This window comes from Panthera leo, chromosome A1 (assembly GCF_018350215.1).
Source record: "Panthera leo isolate Ple1 chromosome A1, P.leo_Ple1_pat1.1, whole genome shotgun sequence".
In the NCBI taxonomy this organism is placed as follows: domain Eukaryota; kingdom Metazoa; phylum Chordata; class Mammalia; order Carnivora; family Felidae; genus Panthera; species Panthera leo.
The window spans coordinates 94,131,893-94,159,867 of NC_056679.1; the positions used below are offsets into that span (position 1 = coordinate 94,131,893).

General features: G+C 44.1%; 1 protein-coding gene and 2 pseudogenes across 1 annotated transcript in view; all 3 read right to left on the reverse strand.

Annotated features, from left to right (window-relative positions):
• Positions 1–557: 557 nt before the first annotated feature.
• LOC122229889 lies at positions 558–19,527 on the reverse strand (annotated as a pseudogene).
• A 3,360-nt stretch (positions 19,528–22,887) lies between these two features.
• The window catches only part of LOC122229894, a 44,579-nt gene continuing 39,491 nt past the window's right edge, over positions 22,888–27,975 (reverse strand). The window contains exons 6-7 of the mRNA XM_042955457.1: positions 24,845–24,852; positions 22,888–24,432 (exon numbers count right to left, since the gene is read on the reverse strand). Of these exons, the coding sequence (XP_042811391.1) occupies positions 23,700–24,432; positions 24,845–24,852 (741 nt within the window). The 3' untranslated portion in view covers positions 22,888–23,699. The remainder of the gene's footprint in view (positions 24,433–24,844; positions 24,853–27,975) is intronic.
• Positions 25,093–25,186, reverse strand: LOC122203167 (annotated as a pseudogene).

Consider the following 27,975-nt stretch of genomic DNA (forward strand, 5'->3'; position numbering starts at 1 on the left):
ATCTTACAGATGCCCCCATGCTGACACTCGATTTTGCCCAGGTCCTCCATCAGAACACAAAGTTAGAGGTGAATGCAGAGGTTAAGATACTCTGACATTTTCAAAATAAATTACTAGGAATATGAAGTCTGACATACTGAATTCTTCCATTTGCTACTAGGACGAACTGACTATAAGGACTGTGTAAAAGAAAGGCTCAACTCTAAAAAGGATGGTAGCAGTTTCCACTACTTTCCACTTTCCACTACAGATTTACCTCCTGCTTTCCCATACCATTAACTCTGCTACTCTTCCAAGATACATATTCATGTGGAAAAATTTCTCAGCGTTTGCCAGGGCCAGGAGATGAAAACTACAGCATGTCCTAATAATGAGTTAATTTGTAATTATAAGCCCAGTTCACATCTGGAGGATGGACCTATAAAATCTGGCCATTCTTTTGTTTAACATCTTCAAATGGTAGAATTCCTTAGCCCTTTGCCACAGTTTCTGCTCAATATCTTAAGGCTGGGCTCAGTCCCATCTGTGACTCTTCTCTGCAGGATTGAAGATGGGTGCTAGTCCTCAAAATCTGGAATGTCATCCTAGGGATAACCCCGGTAGCTTCTGGATGCATAGTAAGCAACGCACAGGTGGTAAAATCCTGGCAGGAACACCAAGATACCACTGATGTGAACAGCAATGCTGAGTCTGCCCCTCTTTGTTGATCTAGCGGGCCAGCAGGAGGGAGCCAATGATTATGAGAAAGGCATCAATCAAACATAGCACTGTAGCAAGAGCAATGGATTTATATGGGATCTTAGGAGAATTTTTCTTTTTTACTTTTTTTTTATAATGTTCTTTTATGGTTAGTCCTTTTGTTCCTTTTTTTAAAATTTATTTTTATTTTTTAAGTCTATTTATTTTGAGAGAGAGACTCAGCATGAGTCGTAGAGGAGCAGAGAGGACAGGGGAGAGAGAGAGAGAGAGAGGGAGAGAGGATGAATCCTAAGCAGGCTCCATACAGTCAGCACAGAGCCTGATGCGGGGCTTGAATCCACAAATTGTGAGATCATGACCTGAGTCAAAATGAAGAGTCAGACGCTCAACCAACTGAGCCATCCAGGTGCCCCAGGAGGGCTTTACTTAAAATGAAGGTCAATGTCGCCATCGTCTTTGCTGGAGAGCCTTGAGTATTTCACTTTACTATTGGGGATTCCAGCATCCAGGTCCGTACGAGACAGAGTCCTAACACGCTGACACAGGTACGGCTGGGGCACTGCGCCAGGGCCTGTGTGCTGACAGCTCGCTCACCAATGGCAACAGAGGTGCCTGGGGCCTCTGGCGTGCTTTACCTGACTGCTACGCCACCCCACCCCACTCATTTTTATCAATTATTGCACAATCTGCTGACCACATCTCTCCCAAACTCTTTATGGCCACCTCCAGGCCATCACGAGTGAGCCCAACAGTAGAAGATTTCATCCAATCGCCGTAAGATGAGAAATCCATTTCTACTTGCTGCAGCAGAAGGGCCTCTACATTATTGTTTCTTAGAATAGGGTGCCCTTGGGGCGCCTGGGTGGCGCAGTCGGTTAAGCGTCCGACTTCAGCCAGGTCACGATCTCGCGGTCCGTGAGTTTGAGCCCCGCGTCAGGCTCTGGGCTGATGGCTCGGAGCCTGGAGCCTGTTTCCGATTCTGTGTCTCCCTCTCTCTCTGCCCCTCCCCCGTTCATGCTCTGTCTCTCTCTGTCCCAAAAATAAAAATAAAAAAAAAAAAAAAAAAAAAAAAAACATTGAAAAAAAAAAGAATAGGGTGCCCATATCTTAAGAATACGGACCATCTAGGAAAGTTATTTAAAAGGAAGATTCCTGGACCACATCCTCAGAAATTCAGATTCACTAGTTTCGACATGAAACCCAAGCATCTCCATTTTTGACAAATCCTAGAGATGATGCTTACATCCACGAAGTTTGAGAACTTGGTCTTATGGGCTCTTGTCCTCCAACTTTGGAAAGAGAATGTGACATCCCCAGTGTGCCTCCCAGCCCTGTTTCCCTCCAATTACCTTAGCGTCTGCTCAGTAGGACTCACTGGACAGAAAAATCCAAGACAGCTATTAGCCGAGAGTGAATTCAGCCCGGGCCCAACGATGTGGCTATATGACTGACAGATGACCCCACCGATGCGGTAAGAATTGCATATTGGGGGATTTACCAGCCTGGTTGACAGCCTGATAAGCCACACCTTCAGTGAGAAACCCTGGTGTTGAATTCTGTCACTGCCCAGACTGATGTCAGATAGGCCAGGTTCTTGTCAGTTGCAAACACATGAGACTCCACCCAAAGTCTCAGGAGCCACACTTGATTAGAGGGAGGAGTCAGAGCGCTGCTAATCCAGTAGTCCATGTCGGTCCCCTATGGCCACCCCACCCTGGGTCTAGGGCACTCCTACCCCCTCTCCCAGCCCTGGGAACAAAGCTAGCCTCAAGAGTGGCAAGTAAAATTCAACTTCTGTTTTTACTGAGAGTAAGCAGGACATGATGCTGAAAACAACAGCTCAGAACCATTGGGATTCTCTCTCTCCCTCTCTCTCTGCCCCTCCCCCACTCGTGCTTTCTCTCCCTCTCTCTCTCTCAAAATAAATAAATACACTTAAAAGAAAAGATATGTCTTCTGGATTAGTGAGTGGGAAAAAACAACAACAACAAAAAAACAACATTTGTCCACATTCCACTTTCCTCTCAAACGACAACAAGCAAAGGCAAGCACTTACCCAAACTCAATCCCAGCGTATCTATTCAGTAGGTTCTGGTGCTGGGATCCCACACCATTCCTGCTCAGAAGAGCCCTAGCCTGTTAAAATTCCACCTCGTGGGACCTTAGAACAGACAACCGTATTCAGGATGTGTTCTTTTGGTGACACCACCGGCCTGGGTCCCTTAGTGACGGTAATGTAACTTCCCTCTGAGTCTGAGTCTATTTCTATGTGAGGCTCCAAGCTGAACTGCCTGCAGGAAGACTCAGCCTCTGCCCTTAGTTCCCAGACCAAATGTCGTCGTTTGCCTGCTTATCAGAAGAGGGGGAGTCCCCACCTCGAGGAAGGGATGTGTGAGCTGAGACCTGAAGGAGGCGTGGAAGTTCTAGCTGCAGGTAGAGGAGGGAGAAGAGGTTCCAGGCGTATGGAACCAGGCATTTGTGCCTCCGTTTCCTCTGTTGCTGATTAGTGCTATGATTTGCTGCGGCTGCCGTGAGCATTCATTTATTGTTTCTCTGTGTAAGGGGCTGTGTAGAAAAGCTTCAGGCTTGTTGCTTTATTTGATTTTCCTAACATTGCAAGGACTGTGACACAAATGGGGAAACTGAGGCATGGGGAGGTGGGGTAACTTGAACAAAATCACATGGGCAATCAGAGGCAAGTGGAATTGATATCTAGACAATCTGCCTCCAGAACTCAAGATCTTAACCATGGTGTTACATTGCCCCCTCAATATATGTCCTCAGTCACAGGGGTTTTCTCCCCAAGTTACCACTGTCCCCCTAGGTCCTCAGGTCCTGGGCTTCCCCCTTTCCTCTCTCTGGGACCTGCCCCTCTGCCACTCTCACACCAGTGAGAATGTGCCTGCCATCTTGGTCCTGCTCATGCTGACCCTGTGCCAGCCTCTCTGTTATGTGAACCATTGCATCCCTCCTTCTACCTCTTTTGTTTTGTGCGCAAGCTAACTTGAGTAGCATCTCATTCATTTGCTACTGAAAGATTTTTTTGAAATATAGCAACAAATAAACATAATACAGTAAAACCCTGGTTTGCAAGCATCATTCGTTCCAGAAATATGCTTATAATCCAAAGCACTTGTATATCAAAGTGAATTTCCCCATAAGAAATAATGGGAACTCAGATGATTCATTCCACAACCCAAAAAAATTCATATGAAAGCGATTACAATACTGTGATATATAATACAAAAGAATAAAGAAAATACAAAATACAAAGAAAAATAAACAAATTAACCTGTAATTACCTTTGAAAACCTTCGTGGCTGTTATGAGGGAGACAAGAGAGAGGAGGGTTATTATGTAGGAAGACTTTCACTATCCCTAACGGAATCATTACTATCTATTGGCTCAATGGAATCTTTTTCTCTTCATGAAACTTTAACAAGGAACCTGTCCAATGACTTAGAATGAAGCAAAGCATTCCTAAGCTTACTCTTGTGTGGAAAAGCAAAGGACTGTCTGTCCATAGGTGCTTTGAAGTGACAAAAAATACACTAGTGCCAGTTGTGGGCACCTTCCAGCCTTCTGAAAAATCACTGATTTCTGCCAAACACTGCAGCCTGAGACGGAGCATCCGAGCATGAGAGACGATCACCCACAATGCCACAGTGAGAGAGAGAGAGAACCATTGGCTCACTTGTGATGACATGATATTCGGCATCATCTACTACTCGTATTGCAAGATATCGCTCATTTATCAGGTTAAAATTTATTAGAAATGTTTGCTCGTCTTGCAGTACACTCGCAGAACAAGTTACTCCCAGTCTGAGTTTTACTGTATGTGAAAACAGAGATACACACTAGGAAGGAGAAACACAGGATGTCTTTGAACAAGCATGACAGGGGCCTGACCTATTCTCGGGGGATAGGGCAGGCTGCTCTGAGGAAATGACATTTGACGAGAAAGCTGGAGGCAGGACAGCTAACGAGTGGGAGCGAGCAGAGCAGGAAGAAAGGGTGGTCTGGGTAGAAGTACACATCATTTATTAAGGTCCTGTTGCAAGGGGGGAAAAAAAAGGAAAAGAACTCAAGGCACTCATGAAGGTGAAAGAAAGCCAACATGAGTTCAATGCAATGGAGGAGACAGTCTGACCAGATAAGCTTCAAGGGGAGCCAAGGCCAGACCACCGTCCACCTCTCTCTGCTCTCAGGGGGTGTCCAGACTTGGGACGGACGCCAAGTAGCTTCCACTCGGCAGAGAATCAACCTGGTGACGAATGTGACAGTGGTGCTTCCCGGGATGGTCTCATTAACCCTCCCAGACCGGGGCGTTCATCTCCTAACTGGTCTCCCTACAACTGCTCTTGCCTCCTTCAGTTCACGGTCCACTCTGCTGCCCAGAGAGGCAGGCATGGCTATCCTGCTGCTCCTCTACGCTCAGGGCTTCTCGCTGCCCTTAGGGAGAAGGCTACGGATGTTAATATGGTTTACAAGGCCTCCACCCGCCCCACATCCTTGGTTCTTACCGTTCTCCTCCTCCGCGTCTTCCTCCCTGCCATCTTGGTTGTGCAACCCTGCCTCTCTGCCACGCTCCTGCTCAGCACTTGGCTTCAGGCCTCACACACAATCCTTTCCCAGTGGAAGCCTGCCTCACCACGCTGTCTTTAGGCCTCTTAAATGTCCTTTGTACTTTCTCCAACTTGAAAGACTAATTTGGAGCATGTATGCCCATAGCCCCCGTTCCTCACTGTTGTCACGCCTCCGTTACTGTCGGCTAATCTGTGAGTTCCATGGGCCTGTGCCCCATCGCTTTCTGTTACCTGGTGCCAAGCAGTAACACCAGGAACACCGGATACGTGTGATAACTAATTGCCCAATTTCCCTTGTTATTCTGCGGGCTCTGGGAGGTGGAGGGGAGAGGAAGTTAGAGAAAGAATTTCTAGACCAGTGTCTTTGTAACAATAGTGTTGTTCATGGAGTCCAGCTTCTCACCACCAACAAGAAGTTGCATGAATCCGTGCCTGGGTGGCTCAGTTGGTTGAGAGTCTGACTCTTGATTTCGGCTCAGGTCGTGACCTCACGGTTGGTGAGTTCGAGTCCTGTGTCGGGCTCTGCTATGGGAGCTCGGAGCCTGCTTGGGATTCTCTCTCTCCTGCTCTCTCTCTCTCTCTGCCCCTCCCCTGACCATACGCACCCCCACCTCAAAATAAATAAATAAAGTTAAAAAAAAAAGAGGGGTGCCTGGGTGGCTTAGTCAGTTAAGCATCCAACTTTGGTTCAAGTCATGATCTCAACTTGTGGGTTCGAGACCCTGCATCGGGCTCGCTGCTTTCAGCAGAGTCCGCTTCGGATCATCTGTACCCCTCTTTCTGTGCCCCTCACTCACACTCTTTCTCACTCTCAAAAATAAATAAACATAAAAAAAGAATTTGCACGAATGGAGAATTTTAAGAATGACTTCTTCTGAAGTCAACATAGGTCATCTCTAGAAGGCCTTCTAAAATTCAGCACTGTCCTTGCCTCCAGGCCCTGTGTCCCTGCCACATTTTTCCAATGTTCTTATGCCTACTAAGTTTGGGAAGTTAGCACACCTGCTGGACGTCAAGAGCACATGCTTTGCAGGCAGGCAATCCAGTTCAACAGCATGTATTGCCTGTACTGGGTGCAAAACAAGACAGAGGCCCTCTTCTCGTGACCTGACAGTCTGGGGTGGGTGACAGACACATACACAGATGATTTGAATTTAACGGACAAGCTATGGGAAAAGTATACAGAGACAACCATCCCAAATCAAACAGCAACCTCTCTCGGAGCCTCAGTTTCCTCAACTGTACAATGGGTCCGAAGGTCCCACTGCCAAAGGATTGCTTTGAAAACTGAATGAGATGCAAAACACAGCGTTTTGCACACAGGAGAGACACAATAAATAGCATCTATTCGATTATCTACTGAGGCCAGACCCAGAGTTCCTGTTCTGTCTGTGCTGGCTAAATATGTGTGCGTCTCCAGCCACACACTAAAACTTCACAGAGCCTTACACACTGTCCTAACTGCAACAATCACCCACTCTAATACTTGCCTCTGTTCACAGGACAGACTGGACCAGAAATGATGGTTATATTAACACCAGTCCACGACTGCTACTCGAGAGATGCTTCAGAGAACATTCTGTGCTGGCCTTGGACCCAGACCATTGTTTCAATAAGTGAAGAACGAAATGTCCACATTATCACTGTAACTTCTCCCCCATCCTGGCCTCACTCTGTCCACTAGTTCGTGTTCTGCTTTATTGCTATCTCTGGGCTGCTGTTCCAACACCATTAACCTGTCTACTTCCTCTGTTTAGGAATCTCAAAGATTCCCGCTGAATCAGAATCAGACTCATAATTATGTTCTAGATTTCACTTACTAGGTGCTCCTTACCTTTATTCTGCTCCAAATCATGAGACTAACGATCTTCTCTCTTTTTTGCCCAAAGTTCTCGGGACTTTGTCCAAGGGTCCCGCTCAAGGCAGCTTTGCATGGAAGTGGTCTCCAACCTCACAGGTTTTAAATTAATGCTTTCCATGTACTAGACACTGTGCCTAGTTCAGGTCTTGGTAACTTCTTCTTTTATATTAAGAAGTTAACTACCTAAGGGCATCTGGGTGGCTCAGTGGGTCAAGTGTCAGACCTCGGCTCAGGTTACGATCTTGCAGTTCATGAGTTCGAGCCCTGCATCAGGTTCTGTGATGACAGCTTGGAGCCGGGAGCCTAGAGCCTGCTTCGGATTCTGTGTCTCCCTCTCTCTCTGCCCCTCTCCTTCTCACACTCTGTCTTTCTCTCAAAAACAAGCATAAAAAAAATGTTAACTACCCAAATGCAAATGAGATTCATTTGGCCTTTTCTTTTTTTAATGTTTATTTTTTGAGAGAGAGAATGCGTAAATTGGGGCAGAGAGAGGGGTACAGAAGATCTGAAGTGGGCACTGTGCTGACAGCAGACAGCCCAATGCAGGGCTCGAACTCATGAACCATGAGATCATGACCGGAGCCAAAGTCAGACGCTTGACCGACTGAGCCACCCAGGCACCCACGGTTGGCTTTTTTTTACTGATGGGATTTGACTGTTCTTGAGAAATCTTGGGCTAAGGAAATGCAAGTGAACTTTGTTTAAAGCATTTATTGTAATCTTTTTTTCTAAGTTCTTTGATTTCCTCATCTTTCATTATTGAGATAATCATCTATCTGATGACCATCCCCAATGGATGCTCCTTTGGACATCCAAAGTATCCAGTGGATACTTCAAAAAGTCATCATCTTAAGAGTGTGAGCTCACTGCTGGGGGAATGACTCAGAATCTGACACGTGGTGGTTAATAACCCTGTGCTTAAAAAACTGGGATACCATCATTCTATTCGCTCTATAAACATTTGGGTTGTATTATGTTTATCACTGTATCTGTGTTCTTTTAAAAAAAATTTTTAATATTTATTTATTTTTGAGAGAGAGTCAGAGCATGAGTGGGGAGGGGGCAGAGAGAGAGGGAGACGCAGAATCTGAAGCAGGTCCCAGGCTCTGAGCCGTCAGCACAGAGCCTGACGTGGGACCTGAACTCACAAACCTCGAGATCGTGACCTGAGCTGAAGTCAGACACTAATCGACTGAGCCTCCCAGGCACCCCAGGTGGGTGTAACTTTAAGACACTAAGTTTGTGGCCATTTATTAGGCAGCAAGAGAAAACTAATACAATTCTTCAATGAGCCTTGACTCTATTCATTGTAAGTAAATTTGGCTTTGTGGAACTGAAGTCAGTGCTTGCTCAGATCACCCATTGCTCATTGTCCTGCGGTTATGGTGATTCGACAGCTAACAATCACATGTCCCCATGTCCAAACTCAATCAAATCACACAACTATTTGCCTTCTATCCCCAAAGGAAATTCTAACCCATGATATTAATCCCAGCAGTGGATCTGAACTGGGTCGGAGTTCTAGAGATGACAAGTTTTTTTTCCTATATTTTTTTAATGTTTATTTATTTTTGAGACAGAGACAGAGCATGAGCATGAGCATGAGCATGAGCAGGGGAAGGACAGAGGGAGAGGGAGACACAGAATCCGAAGCAGGCTCCAGGCTCTGGGCTGTCAGCACAGAGCTGGACACCGGGCTCAAACTCACGAGCCACCTGAGCCAAAGTCGGACGCTTAACCGACTGAGCCATCTGGGCACTCCAAGAGGTGAGAAGTTTCGAGAAGGACTTGGGTGATAACAGAACACAGCAGGCCACGAATGGTTGATACCAACAGAAAAGGGGTGGCAGGCAGTGCAAGTCACGTGGGTGCGGGAGGCAGGGTAGAGGTAAGGCCAAGAGAAGATGCTTCGGGGATCCAGAGCCCCATCCAAGAGACTAGAGAAGCAAACGGTCAGGGACGTGAACAAAGAGCCTGCAAAACTGGTCAGGAATGAGCCTATGAAGAATGGGATCCAAGACTCAGGCTCTAGACAGGAGGTCCAGGAAGCAGACTTGCCACAAGAGGAGACTTGAGATGGAGCCATCCTGAAGTGATCTCATCATGGTGGAAGGTTAGATCTGAAAGGAGGAACATCTAGCCCACCCAGCTGGGGGTTTCAAGAGATAAAGATTTACCAAGAGAGGGAAGGTTTTTTTTTAAATGCTTATTTATTTATTTTGACAGAGAGCACAAGAGAGCGAGAAGGGAAGAGGCAGAGAGAGAGGGAGAGAGAGAGAGAACTCCAAGCTGATGCCGCACTGTCAGCACAGAGCCCGATGAGGGGCTCGAATTCATGAACCGTGAGATCATGACCTGAGCCGAAATCGAGAGCCGGACGCTCAACTTACTGAAGCAACTAGACGCCCCATGAGAGTGAAGGTTTTTAAAGGGTGGTTCCTGTCTCAGCAGGTCTCAGCATCACTGGGGAACAGGTTGGAAATGCACATTCTCCAGGGCTACCTGAGACCTAAGGAATCAGAAGCTCTTGGGTGTAGGGCTCCCCATTGGGCATTTCAACATACCCCCTGGGGCATTTAGATGCTCAGTAAAGTTTGAGAGCCACACGATGACAGTGTCTTCCGGCGACAATTGACTTGAGGTCCACAGAGCCAAGCCATTAGCCTAGCTTCCTCTTTCTTCATTCGCTGGCTTCCTCTGTTTACCCACCAAAGCCCTTCTGCCAGGACCTGTGGAAGGGGAAGGCAGCAGTCAAATGCTATTCATTTTGCTTGTCATCTTGGGCATGGCCTAAAGCAGATCGGTGCCAAGCTGCATGTATGCATATTAATTCAAGACAGGTTGTAATCTAAGGGATTACAAATTATTACTGCAGGAACAAGTCTAAGTAGAATACGATCCAGAAGAGAGGGGGAGAAAATGAGCAATTAGTAATGTACTATAGCCAGGTACACAACAAAAAAGCAAAGCCATGAGAAGGCTCGAAGGTAATCCTTACCCTGGAGATCTCTCGCACGAAAAACAAAAAACATTTATAATACAAGTGCTTGGTTCTTCTGAATGGTTTTTGCAACATAAATGAAATCCTGTTTAAGTTAAAATCACATATATTAGGAGTGTTGTATGTGTGTGAGACAGACTGTTTGGTGCCTACTTTGTAAACATTTATTCAGCAATTTCCCTTAATTATCTAAGCACGATCTTAAAATTTTTTTTCAGAAGTGACATTTACTAAAATGCTTTTATTAAGGGTGAATATTTCCTATGGAATGTTTTTCCTAACTTGCAATCCAGAATCAAATTGCAACTTTTATTATTATTATTACCCCTATGTCTTTATGGTTTATTATCCATTTGCAACTGGCCATGTGAATATTTCTAGAACTGAGAACTGAATTCACATTAACTGAAGCTCATCTATAACTTACAATACCATTCCCTGTACATTAATTAACAAGCTATTCCTGTGATCTTTTGTCATCTTCTGTTAAATATATAAATAAGAATAAATATACGAAGAGAAACTAAGGAGGGTCAAAATTTTTTCAGAAAATTAATACTGGATTTTTTTTTTACTAAGAATGACAACTGAGATTCAACTGCCAAAAAATAAGTGTGGATGAATAAAGCACAAAATAGAAATTCCTTTTTTATTTTTTGTACCAAGATGAAGGATATGGCCTGTCTGAGACTGTACCCATCAGAGGAAATACTTTTTTGCTCTTTTGGGGGTTCTGCTCTTTTTGGGGTATTCCCAATCTAACCTCCTTAAATCAGCCAACAAGAATTCTAGAATTTCCCCAACATGAACGATTAATAGAAAAAAAACAGCATTTTTTTCCCCTTTGTATTAAAGTACCATCACGGGGTGCCTGGGTGGCTCAGTCGGTTAAGTGACTTCAGCTCAGGTCATGATCTTGCAGCTCATGAGTTCGAGCCCCGTGTCAGGCTGGAGCCCGGAGCCTGCGGATTCTGTTTCTCGCTCTCTGTCTGCCCCTCCCCCGCTTGCGCTCTGTCTCTCTCTCTCAAATAAGCAAACATTTAAAAACATTAAAAAAAAAAGAATTATATCATGTATAAAATTATACTGCCTCTTGTAGAAAATACAACAAAACACAAAGAAAAAAATTAAAATTACCCACAATCCAACCTTGTAGATGGCTCATGTTAACATTTGGTTTACTAAATTCTTGTCTTTTTTCAAAGTACACATAATATATACACAGTCAACATATTTTTCCCCCACAGTCAACTTTTTAAAACAAATTGGAACCATACTAAATATACTTTGGTTTCTTGCTTTTTCACTTAAAATTATAACTGGGATTTTTATGTTAATAAATATTTATGAGAAGAAAAATTTTTGAATCACTGAATGGATTTTCAAGATAAGAATTACCATAATTTAATCAAACCTCTACCAATGTGCATTTACATAATTTCCAATTTTTGTTATTATAAAAATACTGTAATAAGTGTTCTTATACACAATGTTTTCTATATATCTCTATTTTCTTGCTCTGGGACATAATTATTAGAATGTGAGATTTTGAGGTCCCGAATACACATTTTTAAATTAAAATAATTACTATTGGGGCACCTGGGTGGCTCAGTGGGTTAAGCGTCCGTCTTTGGCTCAGGTCATGATCTTGCAGTTCGTGGGTTCGAGCCCCGCATCAGGCTCTGTGCTGACAGCTCAGAGCCTGGAGCCTGCTTCAAATACTGTGTATCCCTCTCTTTGCCCCTCCCCCACTCTCTCCCTCTCTCTCTCAAAAATGAATAAACATTAAAAACATTTTAATGATCATTATTAATTTTAGAGACATAACTACAAAACGTGGATTTGAAATGCTGTGCCCAAGTCCTAAGGTAAAAATGTTTGGTTCACTAGTGCCAGACCAGACCTGCTTTAAACCCTTGGCACATGGGGCACCTGGGTGGCTCAGTCGGTTGAGGGTCCGACTTCGGCTTAGGTCATGATCTCAAGGTCCGTGAGTCTGAGCCCCGCGTCGGGCTCTGTGCTGACAGCTCAGAGCCTGGAGCCTGCTTCGGATTCTGTGTCTCCCTCTCTCTCTGACCCTCCCCCATTCATGCTCTGTCTCTCTCTGTCTCAAAAATAAATTAAAAAACATTAAAAAAAATTTTTTTTAATAAACCCTTGGCACACAAAGTACATACAAATCCTTGGCGTTTTTGTTAAAAGCTCTCATGAAGGCACACCCGTGTTGCTCCTTGGCATAAGATGTTCTTAGAGGGAAGATACACATCATTAAGATATCAAATCTCCTTAAGGAAGCCATAAATGTAAGGTGGTCCCAGTAAAAGTAACAAAGGGAATTTTGCAGCAATATAGGCATATGTTAACAGTAATCTGTTAAAATTGATGTTTCATGCTCGTATGAAATAGTAAACAAGGAAGTGTAGGAGAAAATTCTGAACATGAAAACCAATAAGGGTAGGTTAGCTTTCTCAGATGTTAAAGCATATTATAAGGTGATGGTAATAAAAAGAGTGTGATAAGTACGAATGAATAAATTGACAGATTAACAGGAAATACTATGGAGACTAGGAATAGGCCCACAACATACCTGTGAGCACTTAGTAGGCAAACGGGTGGCATTTAAAACTATTGGAGAAACTGGGGCATCCAGCTGACCCAGTTTTTATATTAGCATAAATATTATTACACCAACATTTCACACTTTACACCAAAATAAATTTCACAAGGGTCAAATACTTCAATGTGAATGATAAAACCATAAAGGGACTAGAAGAAACCAGAGGAAGGATTATTCTATTTTATTTATTTTTTAAAGATTTTATTTTTAAGTAATTTCTACACCCATTGTGGGGGCTCAATCTTACAACCCCAAGATTAAGAGTCACACATTCTACTGAGGGAGCCAGCCAGGCAGATACCCACAAAGGACAGTGGGTTAAAAAGATAATTTTAATAATCTTCACATGGGTAAGTTCTTCCTAAGAATGAAAAAATAAAATTAAAAACTTAGGAAGAAAAAAAACTCAGATAAAAGAAAAAAATTGATAAATTCTATTAGTAACAAATAAAAAATGTTTACATGGGGAAAATATTTTCTTTTTTTTAAATTCTTTTTAATGTTTATTTATTTTTGAGAGAGAGAGACACAGTGTGAGCAGGGGAGGGGCAGAGAGAGAGGGAGACACAGAATCCGAAGCAGGCTCCAGGCTCTGAGCTGTCAGCACAGAGCCCGACATTGGGCTCAAACCCATGGACTGAGAGATCATGACCTGAGTCAAAGTCGAATGCTTAACCGACTGAGCCACCCAGGTGCCCCAACATGGGGAAAAATATTTTCAACTTAAATCACAGGCAAGTGCTAATTTAGCCAACACATGAAGGGCTTCTACAAATCTGTATGAAAGACCAAGAATCCAGGAGAAACTTGGGCAGAGGGTCTACACAGGTAGTCAGTCCACAGAAAAGGGAATACCAAAGACTCTTAAACATGAAAAGATGTTCAGCCACACTTTCTTAAAGTTATTTTTTTGTATTTTTTTAATTTTGAGAGTGTGGGGTGGAGGGGCAGAGAGAGAGAGAGAAAGAATCCCAATGAGGGGCTCAGTCCCACGAACTGTGAGATCATGACCTGAGCCGAAGTCAAGAGCCGGATGTTTAACCGACTGAGCCATCCAGGTGTCCCCAACCAAATTTTTTTTTTAAATACCAAAACGGGGCACCTGAGTGACTCAGTTAAACGTCTGACTCTTGATTTCGGCACATGTCATGATCTCACGGTTCATGAGTTTGAGCTCCACGTGGGGTTCTGCATTGACTGTGCAGAGCCTGCTTGGGATTCTCTCTCTCTGCTCCTCCCAAGCCTGTTCTCTCTCTCTCTCTCTCAAAATAAATAAGTGAAAACTTTTAAATAAAAAAAAAACAACCATTTGACAAGAGTCTTTTGTTTTTGTTTTTGTTTTGTTTTGTTTTTTACCTATTGGATTGCAAAGATCCAAGTTTGTGGACATTCTCAGAAGGAGCTGGAAAAACAGACCTTCTCACATAATGTTGGTTGGAGTATAAATTGATGCAGTCTTTGTGAAGAGCACTTTGGCATCATCTATACAAATATCACACACACAAGCCCATTAACTCAGCAAGTCTACTATTAGGCCTTTATCTTACTGATATAGTCATTCATACATGTGCAAAATTTATACATATAAGGTTGTTACAGGGGCATCATAATAGCAAAAGACTGGAAATAATATAAAAGCCCACAGTTCGTGGGTTCGACCCCAGAGTTGGGCTCTGCGCTGACAGTGCCTGGGATCCTCTCTCTCTCTCTCTCTCTCTCTCTCTCTCTCTCTCTGCCCTTCCCCCACTCACGCTCTCTCTCCCTCTCTCAAAATAAATAAACTTACAAAAATAGAAGCTGGGGCGCCTGGGTGGCTCAGTCGGTTAAGTGTCCGACTTCAACTCAGGTCATGATCTCACAGTTTGTGAATTCGAGCCCCATTTCGGGCTCTGGGCTGACAGCTCAGAGCCTGGAGCTTGCTTCTGATTCTTTGTCTCCTTATCTCTCTGCTCCTCCCCTGTTCATGCTCTGTCTCTCTCTCTCTCTCAAAAATAAATAAACATTTAAAAAAATGTTTTTTTAAATCCCCAAAATAAGGCCTGTCTAAAATAAATGCTGATACATTGAAACAATGAAATATTAGACAGTCAATAAAAAAAGAAAAGAATGAGGAAGCTCTTCATGTATTGATAGGAGATGACCTCTGAGATAGATTGATTGATAGGTATGGATAGATACCTGCACAATATATGTAGATATGTACATGTGCCTTTTTAAAAAAATGTTTATTTATTTTTGAGAGAGAGAGAGCACAAGTGAGGGAGGTACACAGAGAGAGGGAGATAGAGGATCCGAAATGGGCTCCAGGCCTGATGCGGGGCTTGAACTCGAGAACTGTGAGACCATAACAGAGGCAGAAGGGGATTCTCAACCAACTAAGCCAGCCAGGTGCCCCAAAAGTTCCCCTCAGTTCCCAACTGTCGGGTAGTGTGAGTTCTCTCCTCCCTGTGCCAAGCACACAGCCCAGCACTGACCAATGCCTGGAGGTCCCTGGCAGCTGAAATGAGGCGTGGGGCCGCCTTGGCATTCCTCTCCTTTGCTTGCTGGCACTGGAGAAGCCACTATAGCACACACTTAGCCTGACTCATGCATGAATGGCCAGGAGCCTTCCAGGACTTTAGCAAATACAAAATCCAGGGAAACAAAGAAAGTATTGGAGTCCCTTGGCTCTGCTCCAATGACTGGATGTCCAACTGCACCAGCCACCCAGACATGGTAGCATAGATGAGGCCCCCACCATAAGGGGGAGCACATCTTGACAGACATTTTTTTTTTTTTTTTTTTAAGTTAAAAGCAATAAATCTGTTCTTGTTTAAGCGGCAGATGGATTGTTCCTTGGCTTTTGGCAAACTTTGCAGAGCAAAGTGAACCCATATGGTCTGGAAGGGAAAAAAATAGGGCAACTACCAAGATCTGGATCTAACTGCTTAGCTAATCACTTAGCAGTCAGCCATGAATAATGGACTAGGTCAAGATGAAAGGGACTTCCTAAACCGCCTTACCCACCCTGTCTTAAGCACGTTGCCTGTGTTAACTCATTTCCTTTTCACAGCAACTCTAAGAGGTATTCGTGACAATGATACCCATCGTACAGATGAGGCGTCTGAAGCGCGGAAGGTTTAACTCATTTGCCCACAGTCACCAAAGGAGTAAATGGTGGAGCTACACGTGAACCTAGGTAACGCGGCAGCATCTGCACTGTCACCAAAACGTATGGCATTCTGCATCAGAGTAATTGGATCTATAGTAAGATCTACGCATGAGACAAGCGTTTATGTTAGAACTAGCCCCTCCTGAAACTCACAGATGACAGTGCACGTGAACTGTCTGTATTCGTTCCCTTAGTCAATGTTTGGTAACACTGTGAAACCACCTTTTTCTTCTAAAGATACACAGAAACCACCCACGCAGTTGTACGGCTCCAGGAGCATTGCAACACTAATTTTCCTGAAATGAACACGATTTCCACTTATCCTGTTCTTTTCATTTATCTTCCTCTCTCTAAATCTGTTTCATTTACCATCGATAACATCTAGCATGTGCCGAGGAAGCAAATACAACAAAGCAAAATAAAACAGGAGCCCTGAGCAAAACGTAGGGCAAAACTTCAGTCTGATGAAGACAGAAGACTGAAAATGTTCACGAGACAACAGATTCGTGGAGTCAGGACACGTATTTCCCGACTCCCAGTCATGAGTTATTCACAGTAGGCAAAGAAGGCTAAAAATAGGGCAACCTCAGGGGGCATAGACACAGGGTTTCAACCTAGAAATTACTATGGTTTTTTCTTTGCACTACTGACCTCTTCTAAGATTCTCTGCTATGAGAAAGCAGGCAGATCCATTGTGAGAACAGGATTATGGAGCCTAAGAACCACAAGGCTTTGGAGCCAGGCCATGTGACATCCTAATGCCACCATCTTCCAGCCTATGCTTCTGGGGCTTATGACTTACGTCTCCAGCTTCAGTTTCCTGGGACTCATATAGGACATGATCGGGCTAACCAAATAGAATCTAGGGCATAGTGCACATAATGTACGTTAAGTGCCTGACACAGGTGATAAAAAATGAAACCTATTATTACCAGCGTATTTTTTTTCTAGTTTATCTGTTGAGTCTTCCTCTTCTTTTTTCATTCCTCAAATCATTGTATGTGTTAGGGAAATTCCACAGCGCTTAACACAATTACGGTGTGTGCTATCTCAAAGAAATGATTATTATCTCAAACGTACAGAAATGCCTTGGGGTGCTTGGGTGGCTCAGTGGGTTAAGCATCAGACTCTTGGTTTCTGCTTAGGTCATGATCTCATGGTTCCTGATTTTGAGCCCCACATCGGGCTCTGCACTGGCAGTGTGGAGCCTGCTTGGGATTCTCTGTCTCCCTCTCTCTCTGCCCCTCTCCTGCACTCACACACACACTCTCTCAAAATAAATAAATAAAAATGTTTTAAAAATACAGAAAAGCATGGAAATAACATACCATCACCGATGTATCTATTAACAAAGAGTGCCATCTTGTGTGTTTTAAAATTTTACATAAATGGTATCAGTTTGTCTATATTATTCTCTTTTTTAATGTTTATTTATTTACTTTAGAGAGAGCGCGCACGAGTAGGGGAGAGGAGCAGAGGGAGAGAGAGAGAATCTTAAGGCGTCTCCATGCTCAGCACAGAGCCCGATGTGGGGTTCTGTCTCACAACCATGAGATCATGACCTGAGCCAAGTCAAGAGTCAGATGCTTAACGGCCTGACCCACACAGACGCCCCTTGCCCGTATTATCCTATAGATTGCTGCACCCTCCCCAGCACTGTTTTGGGGATTTATACATGCTGATATACGTGGCTTTGTTAGTTGTTTCAAATGCTCTGTAATATTCAATTGTAGGAACCTACCATAACAGATTTCTGGATTCTCCCGCTGTTGGATATTTACATTGTTTCCAGCCTTTCACCATTGCAGAGAATACTGCGATAGACATCCTCCTTACAGGTGCTTCTTTGCATACCTGTGGGACAGTTTCCCTGGGGTACAACTCACAGCCCCAGGGGAAAAATTGCCAGGTTCATGAGATAGCTCCATTTTCACTAGCTATTACCAAGTTGTGTTCCAGATCGTTATAGCATTTGATTGCTGCAGCTTGTGGGGTTTCTTGGTTTGCTTTTCGTTTCTTCATTGAGCTAGACCTTACACACCGTAGAACCTACCCATTTAAAGCGTACAACCCAACAGCTTTAATATATTTGCACAACTGTGCAACCGTCACCACAATATAATTTTAGACTCATGGGACAGTGTTTTTATTTGCTTTTCGTTTCTTCATTGAGCTAGACCTTACACACCGTAGAACCTACCCATTTAAAGCGTACAACCCAACAGCTTTAGTATATTTGTACAACTGTGCAACCGTCACCACAATATAATTTTAGACTCATGGGACAGTGTTTTTATTTATAAATATAGTTAAGAAATCTGTAAAGCTGGTTATATGTCCTGGCCAATGTAGCCACAAGAATCCCTTGGGAGGGACTAGTCGGTACGGATTTCCTTGTTTTAAACCTGTTTGAGGAGGTAGCTGGAAGAAACATTCCTAATTAGATTATGGGGAGGAAAAAAAAAAACTCTTTAAATGCAGGTTCCTGTTATTTGCTAAAAAAAGCATTCCTATTTATTCACCTCGAGTAAAGTGACTCAGAACTAACTCTATTTGAAGACAAGGGGAGGAGTGCTGTATCAAATGAAGGAGTTATTTCCCACCTTCCTGCCAGAACAATTCTTGCTCCTGCCAGAAAGGGAAGGAGGTGTGAATCGAGTATGGAATTTGGAGTAAGTAGTTGTGACAGCCGGTGCACTGGCAGAGAAGAGAGCAACCATCTTTTATTTCCCCCTTACAGCTTCACTTGACCTTTTGATCAAATACTTTTCTGTGCTCTGAGTTTTTAATTAATGGCACTTTCAAGAACTATTTACTCCAACTCAAACTTCATGTATTAACAATGACTTGGAGTACAAATTTATACAAGAAAATTGTTCTCATCCAGGCGCCGAAAGCTCAAAATCAAAAGCTCTTTTCTGCTTGGAATCTCGCAAGAAGATTCAAGGTTCAAGATTCAGGGACGTCAGGTTCAAGGGCAATGTCTATGATTCTCTTGTGTTAGTTCATTCCTGTTAGTCGTTGGCTTAAGGATGTCGATTTTCAGATGCTATGGTTTCATTTCGTCAAGTGCTCTGCAGCTTTCTGAAATTTCCTCCATGACCTTCCGACCTTCCTGCAAATTCAGAGGGACGGTCACATCCTGGGACAGCCCGGCAGCAGGTGATGTAAGACCAGGCTACGCAAGACTGTGCTGAGGAGGAAGGACACAGACGCAGCACTGGCCGCCCAGGGACAACAACACTAAACCCCACCTTGCCTCAGTGCACACCCTGCTCACACGACGTGGGCCAGCCCCACCCCAGTTGTGGGTCAACAGACTTTGCCTAAAGTCAGAAACAGCCGGACTCAACAGTGAACTGTGACCGGTGGTTTCTTCACCTGCACCACGACGATGCCACTGAACTGGATGTTTATACGGACCCACCCTACATCCTTGACACCTCGGATCCCAACTCCCATTTCTCCACGAGTCTGGGAAAAGCACTTTGACTCCTTTCTTGTGGGGTCCTCCACTGGGGAAGATAGCTTGGCAAAATGTCCTCTGCATGTGAATTTAGCATTTACTACTTGAAGATGAAGTGACTGGGCTTGTTCAGGCTCTGGAACCATGCCCACCCTCAGCAACCAGCCTCCGGGGTTAGGAGTGGGCTTCAGCTCATGAGAAGACGCAAGGAAGGTTTCCGAAACTGTTAGCTAGTTGTACGGATCCCTTCCCTATACATGAAGTGGGGGAGGGGGGTGCTTGATGAGAGGCTGGGGTGCCTTCCAAGGCTCACCCAGTGCTTTAGGATCTGTGAAAATGAAGGACTGAAGTGGGAAACGGCTCTGATTGGCACTGGAAGGAGTAAGCCCAGCCAGCAGCCTTAAATTCAGGGTAGAAATAGTGTCAGGACAGGAAGTAGCAAGGCAGAGGAGTGTAGGAATTGATCCACCTCTTCTGCTAGAGGCTGGCATCCCCTGGGCCATCCATTCCCCTGAACTGGCTTCAGGACTGGCACTCCCAGACTCAGCTTTCCTGCTCTCCTCATTGATGGCTCTATTCCCCCCAAGTTGCCAGAACCCGTACCAGCTGGTCCACAGCCACCGCAGCCATGAACAGCTCACACACCTTTCCCATCAGCGGCTGTCCTCAGTTTCCAGTGCCTGGATGGGAACCGTACTGTACAGGGAGACAAGACTCACTTTCTGTCTTTCTCTTTAAAACCTGTTCCCTACAAGTTGCAAGGGTCCCAAAAGTCGGGTTGTGGCTAATGGCATTTGCCCTCTCTCCCCTTTCACGTTACAGACTAAACACGTGTAACAACAACAAAGCTGTCGTAGTGCAGTTATGTGGGAGGTACTTCCTGTGGGCTTCAAGGGCTTTATTTCATTTAATCCTCACAATGATCCTACCAGGGAGATATTACTATCTTAATTTTTGGATGAGAACACGGAGATCCAGGAAGGTTAGGGGTCTTGCTTAAAATCATAATATATACAGGGCAGGGGTGGGGTTCACATCCAAGTGGTCTGACTCCACAGCTTGAAGGAGGGGACACAGGGACGGCGTCCACCCGGGTGCAGGTAAGGAGAAACTTTAAAATATAATAAAACCAACTAGAAGTCGGATGGCTTTTTTTTTTAAGTTAAAAAAAAATGTTTACTTATTTTGAGAGAGAGCACAAGCAGGGGAGGGGCGGGGGGGGGTGTGGAAGGAGAGAATCCTAAGCAGGCTTCACACTCAGCACAGAGCCTGATGCAGGGCTAGATCCCATGACCCTGGGATCATGACCCGAGCCTAAATCAAGAGCCGGACACTTAACCAACTGAGCCACCCAGGCACCTCAGAATTTTTTAAGGTGGAGTAATATTCCATTGTACTCAAGAACTTGGGTTTTTAAAGACACCTTGGAGACACCGTACCTTAAGGGACTTTCTTAAGTTCAAGAAGTTTACCTTACAGTGTAGGTCACGGGCATTGGGTTTTCTGTGTCTTACAGCTGAAACAATTCTAATTGGCCTATAAGGTACAACTCAGGTTCTTCTGTGAAGCTCCAAGGTGGGCAATGAGACCCAGAGAGTCCTCAAACGGAAGCTGTCCAGCATGTGGCAAAATGTTATGGAATTTTTGCATGCGCGTGCGTGTGCGTAAATCTAACCTATATTTACATACACACACGCACGAATGGACAACTAAGGGCACACCTTTCATTCTTTTCATTCTCCCTTTAGCTATTTCGATGACTTTTTTTTTTAAGTTTATTTTGAGAGTGTGCACTCCCATGCCGGTGGGGAGGGGCAGAGATAGAGGGAGAGACTCCCAAGCAAGCTGTGTGCACGGGGCTTGATCTCACAACTGCGAGATCATGACCTGAGTCAAAATCAAGAGTTGGGTGCCTAACTGACTGAGCCAGCCAGGTGCCCAGTAATTCTTTTTACAGCTGTTAATTTCAACAGTTATTCAGTACTTAACATTCTCCTTCATCATAAAAAATATATGTAACTCCAAACTGAATGAGACATGGTAGCTGGTGCTCTGAGGAGGAGCACAGATTGATGGCTCTTTTCAAAACACTTTTCCACAATCCTCCCTGGAGTTGGAAATAATCAAGTGTAGTCATGGGTAAAAAATAAAAGCATTTATTTAAAAAACGCCATCCAGCATCAGGAGCTCCAACTTTGGTAATAAGCATGAAGGGTGGGTGGTTAATGTTTTTTTAGTGGATGAAATCGGTGATACACGAGGCTGCATGGTTAAAAATCCATATATATATGGATTTTATATATACATGTATATATATATATATATATATATATATTTATTATTAAACTGAAAAAGTGAGTAAGCAAGCTACTATGAAAGAAAGGGGCCTCAAGTAAAGAAAACATCACCGTGCAATGAAGACAATCTCTTCTTCAATAAGTACTAGCAAAGCAGGTTTGACTTCCTTGCAGGATTATGGGAAAAGCTCCTCATGGAACATTCAGTCATGGCTACGAAGAGGCGGAAACAGAAAGATGTGGGCAGACCCCTTGTACTCATAAGAGATACAGGGAAGTGAGGATCAGGAGAAAGAAAAATCAAGCAGAATGTCTTTGCTCAACGGTCCCCATAAAAAATGTATTTTAAAAGAATCTGAGCAAGCGTGGATTGTCATTCTTTGGCGACCATAAAAGTGTTAACAGATAGCATTAGAAATCAATTATGCTATGGGGCGCCTGGGTGGCTCAGTCGGTTAAGCGTCCGACTTCAGCTCAGGTCATGATCTCTCGGTCTGTGAGTTCAAGCCCGCATCGGGCTTGGTGCTGACAGCTCAGAGCCTGGAGCCTGTTTCGGATTCTGTGTCTCCCTCTCTCTCTCTGACCCTCCCCCGTTCATGCTCTCTCTCTGTCTCAAAAATAAATAAATGTTAAAAAAAAAAATTTAAAAAAAATCAATTATGCTGTCAACACATCAGAATAGCCTTTCACTGTAAGTGTATCTAAAGCCTCCTGCAAATTATTACACATTGCATTACAAAATTGTGTTGTTGGTTTTTTTGTTTTTTTGTTTTTTTTTTGCTTGTTCGCTTTTCTGGTTCCTAGTTGTTCACATTCTGGGACAGAACAAAGGCCTTTAGAGAGCCATCAATTCAACGCTTTCATTTCACAGATAAAGGAGGGTAAGGTCACATTCGGCCTCAGTGGCAGAGACTGGACTAGAATCAGGTGGGGTGCCTTCCCCGTTACGACATGACGTGATTCGCACTCCACCCTGTCCCCAGTCTGTACCTGATGGCTCTTGTTCAGATGGCTACTCTGAACACCCAGCTGAGAAATACTTCCTGGGTAGAGCACTGTGATAGGAATTTCTTTTTTAATTATTTTTAATGTTTATTTATTTTTGAGAGAGAGACAGCATGAGCAGGGGAAGGGCAGAGGGAGAGAGACAGACAGACAGCGTATCCGAAGTAGGCTCTGTGCTGTCAGCACACGGGGCTCAACCCACAAACCATGAGATCATGACCTGAGCCGAAGTCGGACGTTCAACCAACTGAGCCACCCAGGCTCCCCAACAGGAATTTTTAAAGGCTGCCTTAAGAGAGATTAAGGAGAAAATCTGGCAGAAGACACTCCAGGGGACATGGAGACACGGCTCCCTGGAGTCCCCAACCAGGATGCCATCGAATGGCGTTACTAGTCAGTGGTAGGCACTGTGTCCAAATACACAAATTCCAGCAGAAAGAAAAAATACATTCGATTGGATTCTTTTAAAAAGCCCCACCGTTCTCATATCTGCTTTTAATTTCCTATTTATCACGACTCAACATTCTAAATGTTCTCAAGGGGCTCTCTATCCTTCTGGGTGGTGATACCAGTAAGGCTGGGCTGCAACATTTCTGAGAGGTGCCTCAAGAGTGAGGGTGCTCACATCTCCCGGAGGCGTCTTCTTCTGCGTGTCCTTGGAGAACAAAATGCAGGCGTTACCGTATTTTTACAGTGTCTACCCTGTAAGTTTGGGTTCAAGGGTTGCTGCAAGGAATGTGAATTAAGGATAATCCTCTGTGATGTTCATGAACTAGGAGAACCGCGACGGGAATGTTCTTAAAACTCTGACGATCTCTGGTTTATCGAAACAACATCGCAAAGGACCTCAAGTCTGCGCAGGGTCCCGCATAAACTTGGCTTTCTTGGTGCTCCTAGGTTTCTGGAAGAGCCAGGTTCTCTTTTATTTAAATTCTTGCCAGGGATGTGCTTTCTCAAGGGAAGGCGAATCATTTGCTCTAGAAAACAAGAGCCAGCCATGGGTGGGGAGCTCCATCTCAGGCGATCGATTGCCTCTGCAGGGTAGTTCTGGTCTCTTTCCATATAGATTGTTGTATCTTATACACAGACTCCTGGAAAATTCTTTCCACTTGTGTAGGAAAGCCACGGCTTTCTTCCTCTAGGGCATTGATGGTTCGCAGAGCAAAGGGAGTCCTTTCTCGGGGCAGGGGATTATTCAGGGGCCGCAGGGGTATGACGGAGTTGTACTTGTGCTGCCTGTTCACGGAGTTCATGAGGGACGTGTAGAACTGGAATTTACACCAGGTGTCTCTTAAAAAGTTTTCGGTCAACAGTAAGATGGTCCAGGCAGACCCGTTTACAGCGTCGTCTAGGTTCTGCAGGTGCTGTCTGCCGCACGGCATCTCGGCGAAGATTATTCCGGGTTTGATGCCGAAGTCATTTTGTAGCAGATTCTGGACTCTGAGGGCCTCGTCTGTGTCATCTTCTGCGTGCAGTATCACAAACTTGAGGAACACCTCCTCTTCATCCTCTTCGGGCACCTCTTCTGTGGCCTCAGTGCCCTCCCGCTCTCCAGAGGGCGTCAGGGCACCGTGGCTATGCTCGGCAATGTCACGCAGGGAGATGTCGTTGGATTTCTTGGAATCTGCCTCATGAGGTCTCTGACTCATATCCACACTGGGACTTTTACCCCAGGGCAGAGAGAGAGGGCAGGGGTCTATTTTAGACTTCCCGACACCCATTATCAACATCCAGGTCAGGAGAGGAGGGCTTCACTTCTTCCTCAACATCTCTTTTCATCTAAAGAGAGAAGAAACAACAAAGCAGACGAAAGGTTGTAAAGGCGATCAAAACACAAAAAATGGAAACTATGTTCTTCATTCTACCAGAAAACCTGAAAAAGATCACAACACATGGACCCTGAGAAAGAAATGCCAATCAGCTCTTGGGGCAAGGAGATCCCCTGCCTTTGATGAGCGTCACGAGGGCCGCCACAGGTTAAGCCAAGGGCAAGTTCAATAGTCAGTTTATGTAACAGGAGACATTTGGAAATCTTCAATGGTTTTATGTTCGCACTGTAAACCTCCAGAATAAAGTCAATGGCTTTGGTGTTTTACTGAGATGGTACCATACCACTCTACCCATATGGAGTTTAAATCCAACTTCTTCATTATCCACTTACTGTGTAAACTAGAAACAGAGAAGTGGAAAGCAACAGAATACTCAAATATTAAATATAAAGCTTATTTTTGCATCAAATACAAATACAAAACAGAACACAAATTTCCCAAAGATCACTAGCCAGCAGCTCTAACTCGGCACAAAGAGAAGATCTGAAACGTCAAATGAAGTGATGTCTAAGGTTCACCGGCTGGGAACTTTTCTGTCTGGGGTCAGGCATTGGTGTTGGGGCTGGCGGGGAAATTGCAGTAAGGTTGTGAAAAGTAAGGAATACCTTTTTCTAGCTAATCCTGGGAATACTTTGATACTACACTTGATCTTAGCCAAAAGGCCGAGAAGCGATGTCCTGGGAATACTTTGAAAACTCAGTGTTCATCTAGGGAAAAACTAACATCTCAGTTTGGCATGGGATATGGAAACAAACCCTAGTGATTTTCTCCAGTGAAATCAACAAAGAATCATTACAGTCTCATCCTCATTCTGTTGTTTTAAAAATTCTAAATTCAGAGTGGAAGAATTAGATCAGCTGTGAAAAGAAAAGTACTTCACGTGAAGTCTAGTTTAAACAAATCTTCCGATAACATTGGCAATGTGGTGAACAGGACTCCCAAACAGGCAGTTTCAAGGATTCTTTTATCAAAAGATAGAAAATTTACAACAGATAAATAGAGGTTCCATATTTTCAAATGGGGGCCCAGAGGCTCTATTACGGAGGGTTTTTTTAATATATATTTTTAGGGGCGCCTGGGTGGCTCAGTCGGTTAAGCGTCCGACTTCGGCTCAGGTCATGATCTCACAGTCCATGAGTTCGAGCCCCGCGTCGGGCTCTGTGCTGGCTGCTCAGAGCCTGGAGCCTGTTTCAGATTCTGTGTCTCCCTCTCTCTCTGCCCCTCCCCTGTTCATGCTCTGTCTCTCTCTGTCTCAAAAATAAATAAACGTTAAAAAAAAATAATATACATTTTTAAGTGTATTTATTTTGAGAGAGAGAGACCAACCCAAGCAGGCTCTGTACTGTCAGCACAGAGCCTGACGTGGGGCTTGATCTCAGCAACCATGAGATCGTGACCTGAGACGAAATCAAGAGTCGGCCGCTTAACCGAGTGAGCCACCCAGGTGCCCCTCTATTCCAAAGCTTTTAAATGTATTGTTCATGAACAAAGACCAGAGTTCAAATCAAGAAAGCAATTAGGTTTATAATTATAATGACATAAATAACATACACCAAGATAATTTAGGTTTAGAAAAAAAAACATTCAGCAAAAATGGTGGAGAACTGTTATGGGAAGAAAAGATAAGGGAAAACAGAAAAATTTTTCATGTACTTAAAGAGAGAAAGGGTTTGTTACTGTCTCTGAATAGTGAGGGAATTGAGGGCCTTGCTAGCTACAGCTTCTCCTTCATTATGTCTACACTTTAGCTTCTACTTGGCAGTATGTTATGGCGGCTACCAAGAGGTACTCTACGGCATAACTCCAAAACGCTACACGCATCCATCCCAAATAGCAAAACCACATGAATTTGGAATCTCTTCGCTGGTTAGAATTAACTGCTGACTTTGTTGTTGTGTAATGAAAAACAAAAGGTGTTTCTCTGCAAAGTTGCAGCAAAAAGCTTCTCCTGTATAAAAAAAATAATTGTTGAGTGATGTACATAATTGTTGAATTGCTACATTGAGTATATATATCATCAATACAGTCTGAAACTGACTGAAACTGACACAAGACTGTATGTTAACCACACTGCAATTTCATTCAGAGAGAGATCAAGCTCTCGGGAGGGGCAGAGGGAGAGGGAGAGAGAGAATCCCAAGGAGGGTCTGCACTGTCAGCACAGAGCCAGACACGCAGCTTGAACTCAAGAACTGTGAGATCACGACCTGACCGAAACCAAGAGTCAGATGCTTAACTGCCACCCAGGTGCCCCATTACACTACAATTTCAAAAAACTGTTAACCATTTAGAAGAATCTACTTATGGTGTCAATTAAAATGAGCTTCACTTATGTTCACTGAGATAAGTTTGTGAAACCAACTTAACACCGTTATCTTAATCACTAGTGGCTGCAGAGAAGTGCACTTGGAGGAACAGAAGAGATATTCATAAAATGCTTCTAAAATAACTAGGGTAAAATGGTATGTCAAGCCAGAGTCAAAAAAAATCTCTTGGCATAAACAAAAGTAAGTAACAAAAGAATTGTGACTTTATATCTTAGTTTTCTTAAACACTGGTCAGCAGAAAAGAGGAAAGCCTCCAGAAATCTATGATGGCACTGTTTCAACATCCAAGCCCTCCTGCCCAGCCCCACCCTAAGCAGCCCAGAGAGAAGAAAGCGAGGGGCACTGTCTACAAAACTTCACTGTGACCTTCTAATCTGGAGGGTGGGTGTAAGGAGAAAGCCCAGGAGGAGAGATGGGAGATCTGCCTTTCCTACCACCCGGTGATTCCTAGACAGGCAAATGGTCTCCATCCAGGACTGTGGTTCTCAAGGAAGAAGGAAGAGCACACGACTGTGCTCTTGCCAAGCCAACAAACTCCACCTATAAGAGGGCTTTCCCACAACACAAGGCAGGTGTGGGATAAAGAACCCGGGGAAGCCTTTGTAGGTCCCCTTCCCATCGGCTACAGACAGATACAGGGTGAAAACATTTTCTTCCCCTCAGTGAAATGGAAGGCGAATGAAGGCAGCCGTGGGGGAGAAGCACACGAAATCACCGGTCACAGGAATAAAAATGCCCGTGTGTACATTTTTTCATTTGTGCTTTTTTAAAGAAAAGGTAGTAGCTGAAATACATGACGACTCTGAGGACGTTTTTATAGCGAAAAGTCTCACTTTCATCCTTGTCTTCCCCATCCATCCTGTTACCCCCATGGCCTCCTACTGGTGACCCCTTTTATTAGTTTCTCCTGTACCCATCCATTGTTTCTTTGTTGTTATTGTTGCTGTTGTTGTTTTTAATCTTACTTTTTGAAATTTACATCCAAGTTAGTTAGCATATACTGCAACAATGATTTCAGGAGTAGATTCCTTTGTGCCCCTTACCCAGTTAGCCCACCCCCCCCCCACAACCCTTCCAGTAACCCTCAGTTTGTTCTTCATATTTATGAGTCTCTTCTGTTTTGTCCCCCTCCCTGT